The sequence below is a fragment of the Polypterus senegalus genome, chromosome 1 (assembly GCF_016835505.1).
Source record: "Polypterus senegalus isolate Bchr_013 chromosome 1, ASM1683550v1, whole genome shotgun sequence".
Taxonomy (NCBI): domain Eukaryota; kingdom Metazoa; phylum Chordata; class Cladistia; order Polypteriformes; family Polypteridae; genus Polypterus; species Polypterus senegalus.
The window spans coordinates 123,923,264-123,937,392 of NC_053154.1; the positions used below are offsets into that span (position 1 = coordinate 123,923,264).

Sequence of the window (14,129 nt, forward strand, 5' to 3'; positions counted from 1 at the left end):
AGGACGGCCGGCCTGAAGGAGCTCTCCCGACAGAGGATCGTGCCCGGAGGTCCAGCAGGGCCTTATGGACTCTGTAGTGTTTATACACAGCCCTGCTGTATACCTTGGGGACCACCAGGAGTCGCTGTGGGGGGACTTATGGGCTCTGTTGTGCCTTATGACCCGGGAGTACGTCACGGTCACGTGACGGCAAGGAATGACGTGCTCCCAGGGTGAAATAAAAGACTGATTGCCCTGACCCGGAAGGAATAAGGAACTATGGATTGATGGGACAGAAACACCTCCGGGTCAGGGGCTATAAAACGACGGTGCCTCAGTCCAGACACTGAGCTGTGCTGGGTGGGAGAGGAGCAATGTGTCTGGGCGAGGAGGAGTGATTATTGTAGTTAGTGGATTGTTTATTTAGTAGTGAAATATATGAGTAGTGTGGAGGGTGCTTTGTCCACGTTCTGTGAAGAAATAAAGAAGTCTTGGACTTTTACCTAGTGTTTGGAGTTGTACCTGAGGGTTCAAAGGAGCACTAGTGCCCCCTACTGCCACAATCTATATATATGTGTGTGTGTGTGTATATGTAGATATGTATGTATATGTATACATATGTTTATATATGTGTGTGTATGTATATATATATATGTATTTATGTGTATATATGTGTGTTTATGTATGTATGTGTGTGTGTATATATGTGTGTGTGTATATATATATTGTGAAGGATGGCCAGCCATTTATCCCGGCCAATACCCCCAAGCCGCAAGGTGGAGCCCTCCTTGCAGCGTGGAGGTCCCCAGAAGACCAGCAGGGCATCATGGACAATGGAAGAAAAATAAAGTCAACATTTGGACTTTTACCTGGTGTCTGGAGTCGTGGACAGGGGTTCAAGGGAGCGAGAGCGCCCCCTATCGTTCACAGTGGCGTAGTCGGCAGGATACTCTAGCGTCGTTTGCAGAGGACCTGAATAAAATATTTCTGTGGGTAACGAACCCCGAGAAGACTACAGAATCAGGAATTACCACAGCATCGCCAAAACCCGAAACAAACGAGTCCAAAATGGGAAAGAAGAAGGGCAAGCAAAGCGACAACGCCAGCGGGAGTGCCGTAGGTGCAATGGCCGACGCTCGGGAGGAGTTAAGGAGAGGCCTTACAAGTCCGGAGAAACCTCCAGGAAGCAACGATCCCTCTAAGGTACGTGCCGGGAACGACATTAAAAATCCTTTTATTGTTTCTCACCTTGTCCCGTGCATGTACCTTGGAGATGACCACCTGGAGGCTCCGAGGGAAAAAGGAGACTGCCCCGACGACGACGGCCTTCTCCTGTCGAAGCCAGAGTGCCTAGAAGTCGAGTTCCGCATGATGGCAGCCAACAGGGACACGGTAGCAAACCCGGTGCATTCTGGGAAGGAGGAGCTCTGCATCCTGCTGTTTGCACCTTCGAGCCCGAAGGAACGGACTTGGTCTTTCCGAAGGGGAAGGGGGAGGCGAGCGAGGCATCGCTCAACCCACAAGAAGGTAAGGAGGGTCGGGAAGTAGCTGATCGGGATGTCGCAAAAATATTAAAGACAGACCGCAGTTCGCCGAAGAAGGCAACTCGACCCTCTGAGAACTCCAAGTCCCAGAAGCCTCCATGAGTCCGCCAGAGCACGTGCCTGAAGCGGGCGTGCTCATTGGCTCCCGGCCGGCAGAGAAGACAGACAAGGAAGTAAGTCTTATGCCGGTCGAAATAAATAATTATATAAACTTGCGGGAGCTCAAAAAACTAATCGAGCCTGAAGCGAGTGTCTTACAGGTCCTGACGACCATTGAAAAGATCGTCGGGGAATTGGGAGCGGCAGCCAGAGAGCGTTGGAGAAGGTGAGGGCCTACGTGCGGCGATTTGGTGGGGAGCCTCCCGTAATGAATGATGCGGCGATACAGGTAAGCGAGACCCGTATCGTACATAATAGAGGGACGCGGTGTGATCCGGGCCCGCGTTTAATAAGTAGCGGATGCCAATACATGGCGTACCCTACAAGAGAGGCCGGTACGTTAACCGAGTGGTCAGCGGAAGGGCTAATCGATCCGGGGCAGCTAGACAGTGCTGATTCCCGGGCGAGCGGCCCTAAGACCCGCCACCGGTAATTTGTAAATCAAGAGGGGTGCAGACAGTAAAGGGGCTCTCTTCTTGTAATAGAGAGACCCAGACTGTATATAAGCCCCAGATTAAACAGGAGGGCTCTAAGATTAAACCAAGGTCTCCTGACAAGAAAGAAATAGAGAAAGCACCGTTAGAGGCGGCAGGGGTTTCTCTCCCAGCAAAAGGGGCGGACCTAACATTTCCTTATTGTTTTCAGTCCCGTAGGGGGAGAATACCAGGAGGACAGAGGCAGTGTTATGGGTGCCGAAGGTTGGGCCATATTTGGCGGAACTGTCCTTGGAGAGAGGGGGACAAGATGTCGATTTGGAATAATATTCCCCCTAGGTTCTCCAGGGACCAAGATGTTCGTATTAATCAAGGCTCAACCAGGACGTCCTCTTGGAAGAAGACTTCCCTCTCGGGGCAGGCTGCTCCGAATAATAATTCGTCGCTGGGGGGGGGATACTGTGAAGGATGGCCGGCCATTTATCCCGGCCAATACCCCCAAGCCGCCAGGTGGAGCCCTCCTTGCAGCGTGGAGGTCCCCAGAAGACCAGCAGGGCATCATGGACAATGGAGTTTTTATGCAAAGCCCTGCTGGATGCCGTGGGGGCCACAGGAGGGAGCTGCAGGGAGGACCGAGGGCTTCTTCGTGCTCTGTGACCCGGAGGTTCGTCATAGGAAGAGCGACGGAATCCGGGTTGAAGAAAAGGACTATTTACCCTGACCCGGAAGGAATAAGGACTTGTGGACTGTTGGGCAGAAACACCTCCGGGTCAGGGAGTATAAAAGGACAATGGGAACTCACAGACAATGAGCTGAGCTGGGTAGAAGGGTGGCAATGCGTCTGGGAGCTGGAGGATTGGTTATTTGTTATTATTGTGATTTATATGAGTATTGTGGTGGAGAGTGTGCTTTGTGCACTGTGGAAGAAAAATAAAGTCAACATTTGGACTTTTACCTGGTGTCTGGAGTCGTGGACAGGGGTTCAAGGGAGCGAGCGCCTATCGTTCACAATATATATATATATATATATATATAAACTGCTCATGAAATTTCTGGGATATTGATCTGGTCAGTTAAGTAGCACGGGGGTTGTTAATCAGTTTCAGCTGCTTTGGTGTTGATGAATTTAACAACAGGTGCACTAGAGGGGCAACAATGAGACGACCCCCAAAACAGGAATGGTTTAACAGGTGGAGGCCACTGACATTTTCCCCTCCTCATCTTATCTGACTGTTTTTCACTAGTTTTGCATTTGGCTTTGGTCAGTGTCACTACTGGGTGCATGAGGTGATACCTGGACCTTTCAGGGGTTGCACAGGTAGTCCAACTTCTCCAGGATGGCACATCAATACATGCCATTGCCAGAAGGTTTGCTGTGTCTACCAGCACAGTCTCAAAGGCTTGGAGGATATTCCAGGAGACAGGCAGTTACTCTAGGAGAGCTGGACAGGGTCGCAGAAGGTCCTTAACCCATCAACAGGACCGATATCTGCTCCTTTGGGCAAGGAGGAACAGGATGAGCACTGCCAGAGCCCCACAAAATGACCTCCAGCAGGCCACTGGTGTAAATGTCTCTGACCAAACAATCAGAAACAGACTTCATGAGGGTGGCCTGAGGGCCCAATGTCCTCTAGTGGGCCCTGTGCTCACTGCCCGGCACCGTGGACCTCGATTGGCATTTACCATAGAATACCAGAATTGATAGGTCTACCTGTCTGTGTTTTTCACAGATGACAGCAGGTTCACCCTGAGCACATGTCACCAACATGAAAGGGTCTGGAGAAACCATGGAGAATGTCATGCTGCCTGTAACATCTTGCAGCATGACTATTTTGGTGGTGGGTCAGTGATGATTTCGGGAGGCATATCCATGGAGGGACGCACAGACCTCTACAGGCTAGACAACGGCACCTTGACTGCCATTAGGTATCAGGATGAAATCCTTGGACCCACTGTCAGACCCTATGCTGGTACAGTGGTTCCTGGGTTCCTCCTGGTGCACGACAATGCCCAGCCTCATGTGGTGAGAGTATGCAGGCAGTCTCTGGAAGATGAAGAAATTGATACCATTGACTGGCCCCCACGCTCACCTGACCTAAATCCAATAGAACACCTCTGGGGCATTATGTTTTGGTCCATCCAAATCCGCCAGGTTGCACCTCAGACTGTCCAGGAGCTCAGTAATGCCCTGGTCCAGATCTGGGAGGAGATCCCCCAGGACATCATCAGTCGCCCCCCCCCCAGATGTTGTCAGGCATGCATACAAGCACATGGGGGCATTACAAACTACTGAGTACGATTTTGAGTTGCTGCAATGAAATTTCATCAAAATGGACTAGCCTGCCGCATAATTTTTTCACTTTGATTTTCGGGGTGTCTTTGAGTTCAGCCCTCTGTAGATTAATAATTTTCATTTCCATCAAACACTGTGGCATTCTTTTGTTCCTAACACATTACCCAGTCCATATCAGTATAGATATCCAGCATGATTTTTTTTTTCCCATTAAGATCTGATGTGTTTTCAAAGCGTTCCTTTAATTTTTTTGAGCAGTTTATATTGTAGATGCCACATGGGCTGGACAGGCATCCCAGCCAGGACAGGGGCATCTAGAATATATATATATATATATATATATATATATATATATATATATATATATATATATTTATATATATATATATATATACAATATTAGTATCAGTAATCACTAGCAGCTATACAGTATATAGCATTTTAAACAATAAAGGAACTCTCATAATATCATTCAATCTTGAAAACTGATAAGGAGACCAAAGTAACAGAAAAAGAGTGTCTTATTAAATAAGAAAATACACAAGGAGAGGAAATAAACAGATGAAGAGACAAAGTACAAATTAAACAGATAGTAGTTTCATCACCTTCTTTGTTTCGATATAAGACTAGTCAGCACTGTTGACAGTCCACAATGTACAACTTCCTTCTTTCTTTTCCTCATAACCAATAGATTCTTAACCACACCTCTAGTCTCTCTTCCACATCTTCTTAGTGTAGCTGGCCACTGACCATGAGGTGGTTTCAAAAGGCATTCCAGAATTACTTTCAAGGTAAATCATCCATACATCCTGGGGCACACCCCAGTCATCCCTATTTTACTAGCTTTCACTTAAAGAGCCAACCCAACCCAAAGCAGCTTGCTTTTCATAACATGCAGTAGAAGCCATTTTATATATTTTGCCTTTTTGGTGAAATTCCTTTAAAACTTCTGCTATTTTCCCAGTGTCATTTTTTCACATAAGAGCCCTTGCCGCTCTATTCCCAAAGAGTACATACCACCTCATTATGATATCCATCTTTCAGCACAGCACCAAGGTCTGTCTTAACCTGCACTTGCCATTCAAAAGACCTCCAAGATGAAATACACCCATCCATGTTGATTCTACTTCCAAAAAAAAACATTAATAGCACATATTTTAGGCCTCAACATACTGCATTTAAACTAGTCTAAGTATGTTTTTATTATATGGTATTTATTATTTAGCAAAAACATTTTATGTGTAATTCTCTTGGTAACCCAGAGGCATGTACCGAATTTTATAATTATGTGAATCAAAAGTCAGTATCTTAAGTACTAACCATGCCTAACAATGTATACCTTTAAGAAAGATGCGTAAAAAATATGATCTAACAGAGTTATTCTGCATGTGAATATACTATGGATCGACTTGAGGAAAAGCATAGGCAAGTAACAGAAACTCCACTGGAATACAATGCACAGCATAATTTTAGAATGTAGAAGTTTACTATGTGATCATTTTCTCTGTATCTAAATAACATTGTTTGAGTAATTGTTTAGCTCAGCCCCAAATGTAATAGGCTGAATTTATTAATTATTTTCCTAGACCTCATGAGATTATTCAATGTATAAAATGAGCTCTTAAATTTTCAAATGTTTACCTAAACATTGCTACTACTGAAAAAAAATGAAACCACTTTTACATATATGGATTGCTTTTACTTTTTCTGTTATCAGTTTCTCTGAACCCGTATGCAGAATACAAGAAAAATTTCAGTTGCAGACTCTGTTCAAAAAAGGTGATATTATGTTAGGTGGTATTTTTGAAGTGAGCTATAAAAATATACCACCTGATTTTTCCTTTACCTCTAAGCCCGGGGTATGGAAGTGTGATAGGTGAGTCAAAGCTGTGTTGATTTTTTTACACTTTACTCATCAAAGATGTTTAGGTGGAGTACTGTTTCATTGTGCCTTGCAAGTTTATTAACAATTTAATTGAAATTGGTTTAACAGAAACTCCATGTTGAAAAATACATTTTTGGATAAGGTTTCTTTTAATTCTATTTAAAGGTAAAGTTGACTACAGCAGCATATAGTTAGAAATAATATTAAAATAATACTGTTTAAATTGCTACAGCATCTGATAAAATATAATTCAATAGTTACATAGTGTATATTAATTGTAATTACTTTGCCATGTTTGTTATATATATCTTAATTTGAATTACTTTGCTGTTTGTTTTAAATTTTAAAAGCTGCTTAATGATTAATAAAACAAATGTAAGCCAGACACTAGTTCAAAAATACACAGTGTGATATAAATAAGCTACACCAAACTAAACAATTAAAATTAATGCAGTACATATTGGGCACTGATCAGTTAAAGCAAAACTATAAATGCTTTATGAGCCGTACAGTATTACTCTGAATTTTCCTAGTATGTAATTATATACAATAATTATTGTTTGTACTCTATGTGAATAGCCTAGATTTTGAAGTATTTCAGTGGGCACATACAATGATGTTTGCCATTGAAGAAATAAACAAGGATCAGAGCCTTCTTCCCAACATAACACTGGGGTACTGGATATATGACAATTGCATACACCTTCAGGTTGCCCTCAGAGCTGCAATAGCACTAATTGGAGGCCTGGATGACAATGTAATGGAGTACAACTGTAAAGGATTGCCCCCAGTTGTTGCAGTTGTTGGAGACCCTCGATCATCATATTCTATTGCAATAGAAAGGATTCTGGGTCTCTTCAGAATGCCTCTGGTAAGGTTTATTTATATTTAAAAATAAATGTATTCAGAATACCTAATGGCTTCCCCTTAAAACCTATACATACAATACAGATACACTAGACAACTACACTGACTATGAAATCTTCAGTCATATAGCAAGTCATAACCTAAAAAAAAGTCAGCTCAAGAAAACAATGACATTTATAATATACTGTATATAATTTTCAAAATACTTCCATGAGCTTGAAACTTACATTTACATATAAAGTATTAAAATGTATTAATTAATCACACATGCTAATTATGCGGGGCTGTGTGGTTTTATTTTCAGTTGATAAAAAATATAACATTAGTAACATATATTTTTTTTGATGAATAACACTAAGGATGCTTATTTAAAAATAACCAAGTATAATGATCTTGTCAGATAAAATAATGCATTGTTTTGGTTTCTTCTTCTCCAGATCAGCTATTATGCCACATGCTCTTGTTTAAGTAACAAAATAGACTATCCATCCTTTTTTAGGACGGTTCCCAGTGATGCCTTCCAAGTTCAAGCTATGGTACAAATTATTAAGCATTTTGGATGGACTTGGGTGGGTGTTATAGGGACTGATGATGAATACGGGCAATCTGCAGTAAAAAGTTTCCATGAAGAAATGAGCTCATTTGGTTGCATTGCCTTTACAGAAACTTTTCCCAAAGCTCAAGAAAGGGAAAGGTATCTTCAGATAGTCAATACGATAAAGAAATCAACCGCAAAAGTCATTGTTGTTTTTTCTCCAAGAGCAGACTTATTAGTCTTGTCTGCAGAGATCATTCGGCAAAACGTAACTGGGAGACAGTGGATTGCCAGTGAGGCATGGAGCACGTCAAATATTTTAGCAACCAATGAGAACTTTCCATCATTTGGTGGGACAATTGGCATTGCTATTCGCAGAGGGGAAATTCCAGAATTGGAAAACTTTCTTCTTCAGATCCAACCAAGTTTTGATCCAAACAATAATTTGCTTCCTCGCTTCTGGGAGACAATGTTCGGATGCAAATTTCAAGACATTAGCAAACAAAATGATTCTGCACTTCCAGTCCCCAAAGTTTGCACAGGATATGAAGATATAAATAGCTCTAGGACTGCATATACCGATGTGTCTGAATCAAGGGCTACATATAACGTTTATAAAGCCGTGTATGCTTTAGCACATGCACTCCATCAATTAATGCTCTGTGAAAATGGAAAAGGGCCCTTTGAAAACAACACTTGTGCTGATATCAAAAGTCTGCAACCCTGGCAGGTAGGAATGTCCTATCATACATGATTTTGAAAGCCAGATGTTTTCAGTAGTGTAGTATAAGGCTGTTTAATGTTAAAAATGATATGGAAATGCATTCAAAATGATGGATAAATAGTGGTCTTGCTTTTGTGTTTAGTGAAACATAGAAATCAATTTATATGATGGGTAGAATTACATGCTCTTAAATATCATTATAATAATCATATCATAAAACTAAAAAGATTTTTTTTTTATTTCATAAGTTGATGCATTATTTAAAGAAAGTAAATTTCACCAATCGACTCGGAGAAAGAGTGGTGTTTGATGAAAACGGGGATGCTCTTGCAATCTATGACATAGTAAACTGGCAAAGAGCTGGTGATGGCTCAGTGACCATTAAAACCATAGGTGTTTATGACAAAGCAGCAAGTAAAGGACAAGAGGTTTTCCTCAGTGAAAAGGACATCTTTTGGAACTTTGATTCTGGAAAGGTAGAATGAAAGTGTTTCATTACTATTACTAGTTTTGGTTGATATTTCAAGTGCTGTAATTATCTAAATGTGATAGCTGGTATTTCTGTTTCTCTTTTTCAGTGAACGTTTTGTCCCCAATGAGTCATTTTCATTCTTGAAGGAAAATATTTTAGGATTTCCTTCAATGTTAATAAAGAATGCAGCCAGTTAATTCTTTAATGATTAACTTTTGTCAGCTACATATATATTACTTAAGATACTAGAACACATTTGAAGAATGTATGTGGCCAGATGTTACCACTTGAGATTTCAGATGTGGAGAAATTGTGGAAAGTGCTGAGTGACCAGCCATTTTTACACTACACACTACCTTTCAGAGCCTTCTAAATAACACAACACACCCTACACACAGTCTAAAGCAAAACACAAGTGTGGAAAAAACTGTCCTGTAAATTGTTTACTCTATTTTTTACACAATCGTAGCTCATTGTCTTTTTTTTATCCAACATATCTCTGCCTTATTCTACTATTTTTATATGATATTCTGAAGTCTGCTTTAAAAGTTTCCTGATTTATTCTACAAATGTAATTCTTCCCTGATGACTTTCTTACAAAGACTTTTCAAAATGACACTCTACTGAAAATTTCAGGGCATTATGTGCAAATTATGAATTGTTTAATTATTATTGTAAAATAAGTTAGTGATGTTAATGTGTGTTTCAGCATATCTATTTAATTGCTCTGTTAAATTTGAGTGTGATTTTATGAGTCCCAAATATAAAGGGTATATCATTTTTATTGTCTTATGTGAAAAATTAGTTCTGCATTTTGAATATCTAAATTAATTTGTGATATTATATGAATAAGATTATTTTTACCTCTGTCATGTATTCCCTTCAAAATACCCTTATAAGTGATTCATTTTACAGATTAATACAGAGTTACAATAATAAATTATATTAAATAGTTAGGTCCATAACATTCATATCTGTTTACTGTGGCTTCTTGCATATAAGGAAATACGTACACTATATTCATTTTTAAGTATTATATATCAGTATAAGATAATATATATTACTTAATTTTCATTTATATTTTTTGAACTCAGTATTTTATTTGCCCTGAACAATAATTTCTTTTGCTAGGTTCCCGAGTCTGTCTGCAGCAAAAGTTGCCAACCTGGAACTAGAAAAGCCACCAGGAAAGGACAGCCAGTATGCTGTTTTGACTGTTTACCGTGTGCAGATGGAGAAATTAGCAAAGAAACTGGTGAGCACAAAAGCTGTTAAGAGGGAAAGGCATTTTCCGTGCAGTGTATAATCAGCAAATAACATAGTTTCAAATTACTAACCTGAACAAACTGTCTTCCCAAAGGTGAAATAGATAGCGACAATTTGGGAGCTTTCTAGGACTTATCATGAGACAACATAAATAAATATTGAAATTTAAAAAAGTCAAACTATAACAACACTACACCTAAGGCCACTTTCATATATACATACAGCAAACACCACACAAAACAACTTATAGGCAGCAGCTACCTGCAAACCTGAATAATGTAGACATTTTAAGGAAGTGGATGTATGGACATGATAACCTGAATTTTGAAATGTTAATTTCATTAAATACAAATTGAGCTGCACAGGCATGGATGGATGTATAAGGGAAAAAAATTACTTTAGCTGTTTATTTGAAGCTTAAAAAAATCTGTCATTTGATATTCCAATACGGGTCACATTAGGGCTGAAGATTATTCCAGCTGTACTGAGTACAAACTCCCCTAGACCCTGGCCAGAACACTGGGCCATCACAGATTAATCTCAGAGTCACAGCCGTAATTCAAACATCCTGGTGCATTTGAGAGCTTCCAGGTACCCTGACCTCCATTTCTTTAAGAGATATGGAAGGAAACCTCAGCATTTAACTTACATGGACATGGTGTGTGGTGTTGATTGAAAACATCACAGATGTGAACCAAAAATTCTGAAGCTGTAATGCCACTGTGGCACTGATTATGCCACAGTGGCACTGATTCATTTTAATGAATGGCAGCTTTTCATTTCAGTTTACTATTTAAAATATAATTTTCATAAGATTTATTTTTCCATTTTTTTATCTGTTGTAGTCCATCTGTTTTTCCAAATCCACTAGTTTTCCTAGTAATCAGAGCAACATTAGGTGCAATCATGAATGAACACTGGATGGATCCCTGTCCATTGCAGGGTATAGTCATTCATACACACATAGTCACTGGTATTAGGCCAGTTTAGAGTCTTCAGTTCACCTAAACTGTATGGTTTTCAGTCACACTGATTGTCGACATGAAAGTTAAAGTCGCCGACTATTAAGAGTGCATCATAGTTTGTAACTAAAATTGACATTAAGTCAGAGAATTCCTCAAGGAAAGACGCGTTATATTTAGGAGGTCTATACACGGATAATATAGAACGTGAGAATCTCCATGAATAACAACGGCGAGATACTCAAAGGACTTAAATTTACCAAAACTAACATCTTTACATTTTAATCGCTCGAGTAAATGTTTGCCAAACCGCCCCTTTTTCCCTGGCGGTCGCACGAGTAAAACTGTAATCCGGGCGCAGATTCGATTAAAACTGCCGCCCATTGAATTAAGCCATGTTTCATTTAGTGCAATAAAATCAATGTTTCTATCACTAATAAGATCGTTTATAAAAATATGATATGGAACTGATTCTGGATTTAGTTCCTACGAGGCGCGAAGCTTACTTGCCCTTGGACTTGAGCGCACGAGGTGGGGTTGATGTTACGCCGGCTTCGGTTGTTTGGTGTGGTTTGTCCAGCAGCCGAGTCTTCAAGTCTCTGAGGTACCTTCGTCTAGACAGGAGTTTCTGAATCTGTTTGTCGAGTGCCTGGAGTTCCTCGACAACGATAGCAGTCATATAGCACGCCTAAACACAAGAAACTCGTGCAGACTCCATACACACAATTTGTGATTCTGGTGTTGGTAGGCAGCAGTATTTTAAACTGTCCTACTGTATCCCCCATTACAGGAAGTGATGAACATTTACTGTATTTAAAATGTAGGGTCCCAATCAGTGCAGCCTTTTCAGTTTATTTTACCTTTGCAGTATATTCTTTTCATTTAAATGTCTGAGTACATCTGCACACTCTGATAATTTACATTTGTCGTGTATGTATAATTTATCTAAGTGTTTTAAATAATGCATTGATCTGAACATAATGTTTTTAGATGAAAGTTCAACTGTTTTTCAGTTGTTACAGATACCAGTTATAGTATTTATTAGTTTCACTTAAATACTTTACCAATATCTTTTATATAAAATAATGCTTCGTTTATATATCTACAATTTAATTTCAGATTCCATTGAATGCTCTCAGTGCTCATCTGATTTCTGGTCAAATCCTTCCAGGACTCAGTGCATTCTAAAAGAGATTGAATTTCTTTCATATGAAGATGCTATGGGAATAACACTCACAACAACAGCGATATTTGGAAGTTGCCTGTCTGTCAGTGTTTTAATCGTTTTTATTTACTATCGAAATACTCCAGTTGTAAAAGCCAACAATTCAGAACTGAGCTTTCTTTTGCTTTTGTCTTTAACACTCTGCTTCCTTTGCTCTCTGTGTTTTATTGGAGAGCCTTCAAATGCAACCTGCATGTTGAGGCATGTGGTGTTTGGAATCAGCTTTGTTCTGAGCATTTCTTGCATTCTTGTAAAAACAATTGTTGTCATTATGGCATTTAAGGCCACACTGCCGGGAAATAATATGATGAAGTGGTTTGGTGCAACACAGCAACGAGGCACAATCTTCATGTTTACTTTTATTCAGTCACTTATATGTGTGGTGTGGTTGACCTCAGCCCCTCCCTTTTCCTCTAAAAATATTAAACATCAAAACTCAAAAATTATATTTGAGTGCGATGTTGGATCTTTTATTGGATTCAGTTGCCTTCTGGGTTACATTGGTTTATTGGCTGGCATCTCTTTCCTATTGGCTTTTCTTGCAAGAAATCTTCCAGACACATTTAATGAAGCCAAGTTCATCACTTTCAGCATGCTCATCTTCTGTGCTGTCTGGATAACATTTATACCTGCCTATATCAGCTCTCCTGGAAAGTACACCGTGGCCGTTGAAATTTTTGCAATTCTGGCATCAAGTTTTGGTCTGCTTGGTGCAATTTTTGCTCCAAAGTGTTATATTATTCTGCTCAAGCCAGAAAAGAATACAAAGAAAGCTCTTATGGGCAGATAATTTGCTTGAAGCATACAGATCATGTAATTTCATGATTGTAATTTGTTTTCGTTTTTAGAACTGTTTGTCAAAAGTGATGTGTGCAATAAAACTGACTCATCTCGTAGTAAAATGACTCATTTACTTGAAAGATACAAAAACAAGAACAAGGTAAAAAAAGGTTTTACTTGGGTTGTCAGTTAAAAATGAGGGGTATTGGATTTAGTAGTGTTACCACTTTAGAGCGCTTTAGTCGCACAAGTGACTTTAGGCTAGCAGACAGCCTCCTATTTTCACTTGGGTTTGGTCGGTTACTGCAGTTCCTTCAGGAATCCAGACTCTCTAACTGCCCCCACAGTGTACTATATACAGTATGTGTGTCTATGTTTATATGAATAGATGCTTTAAAGGCTTGACATATTGCACCTGTTAATCACTCGCAACTATTTTGAAGGGACAGCCGATCAGGACTTGTTTTGGCAGGTAAGCTTATACAGTAAAGGGCAGGAAATGGGCCTGAAGACACTGTTTTGGAAAATACATACCATTTAATAATACATGTAATACTGCGTCAACATTAGCAGAGGGCTCTGCACCTCTTACTTGGATAAATATTTAAGAGAAGGACAGTGGAGGGCTCAGGTAATGAAGAATATATCTCCAGGCTAACAGGAGTCAGCAGAGAGCCCTATTATACAAAACAATAAAATGGGTTGATGACTTGGGGTTGCCTGGGTCTTTTATTAAGGTGACAAAATGGACTTCTAAGAGAACTTCTCCAGGGGATCCAGAATGGCCAGAGATACTACAGTTACAGGAGATATGGTACATATGTATTTGTGGTATACTTCAGTGGAAAAGCAAAAAAAAAAAACACTTTTCTTTTAGAGAGGGAGACAAGTCAGTAATTATTATAATGATTTTCTTCTGTTGGTGCTATGTTTCTCACTAAGGCCTTTCCTTTGCCTGAGTCAAACTATGAATGCTTTTCTGTGTGTGCTTCATTCTTTTAAAT

General features: G+C 39.8%; 1 protein-coding gene across 1 annotated transcript; it reads left to right on the forward strand.

The window, feature by feature from the left end:
- The first annotated feature begins 6,133 nt into the window (after positions 1 to 6,133).
- LOC120518145 (extracellular calcium-sensing receptor-like) lies at positions 6,134 to 13,135 on the forward strand. The gene is made up of 6 exons (XM_039740770.1): positions 6,134 to 6,285; positions 6,874 to 7,170; positions 7,604 to 8,426; positions 8,669 to 8,896; positions 10,024 to 10,147; positions 12,240 to 13,135. The coding sequence occupies exons 1-6, from the start codon at positions 6,197 to 6,199 to the stop codon at positions 13,133 to 13,135; spliced, it is 2,457 nt and encodes an 818-aa protein (XP_039596704.1). The 5' UTR covers positions 6,134 to 6,196.
- Positions 13,136 to 14,129: the final 994 nt, after the last annotated feature.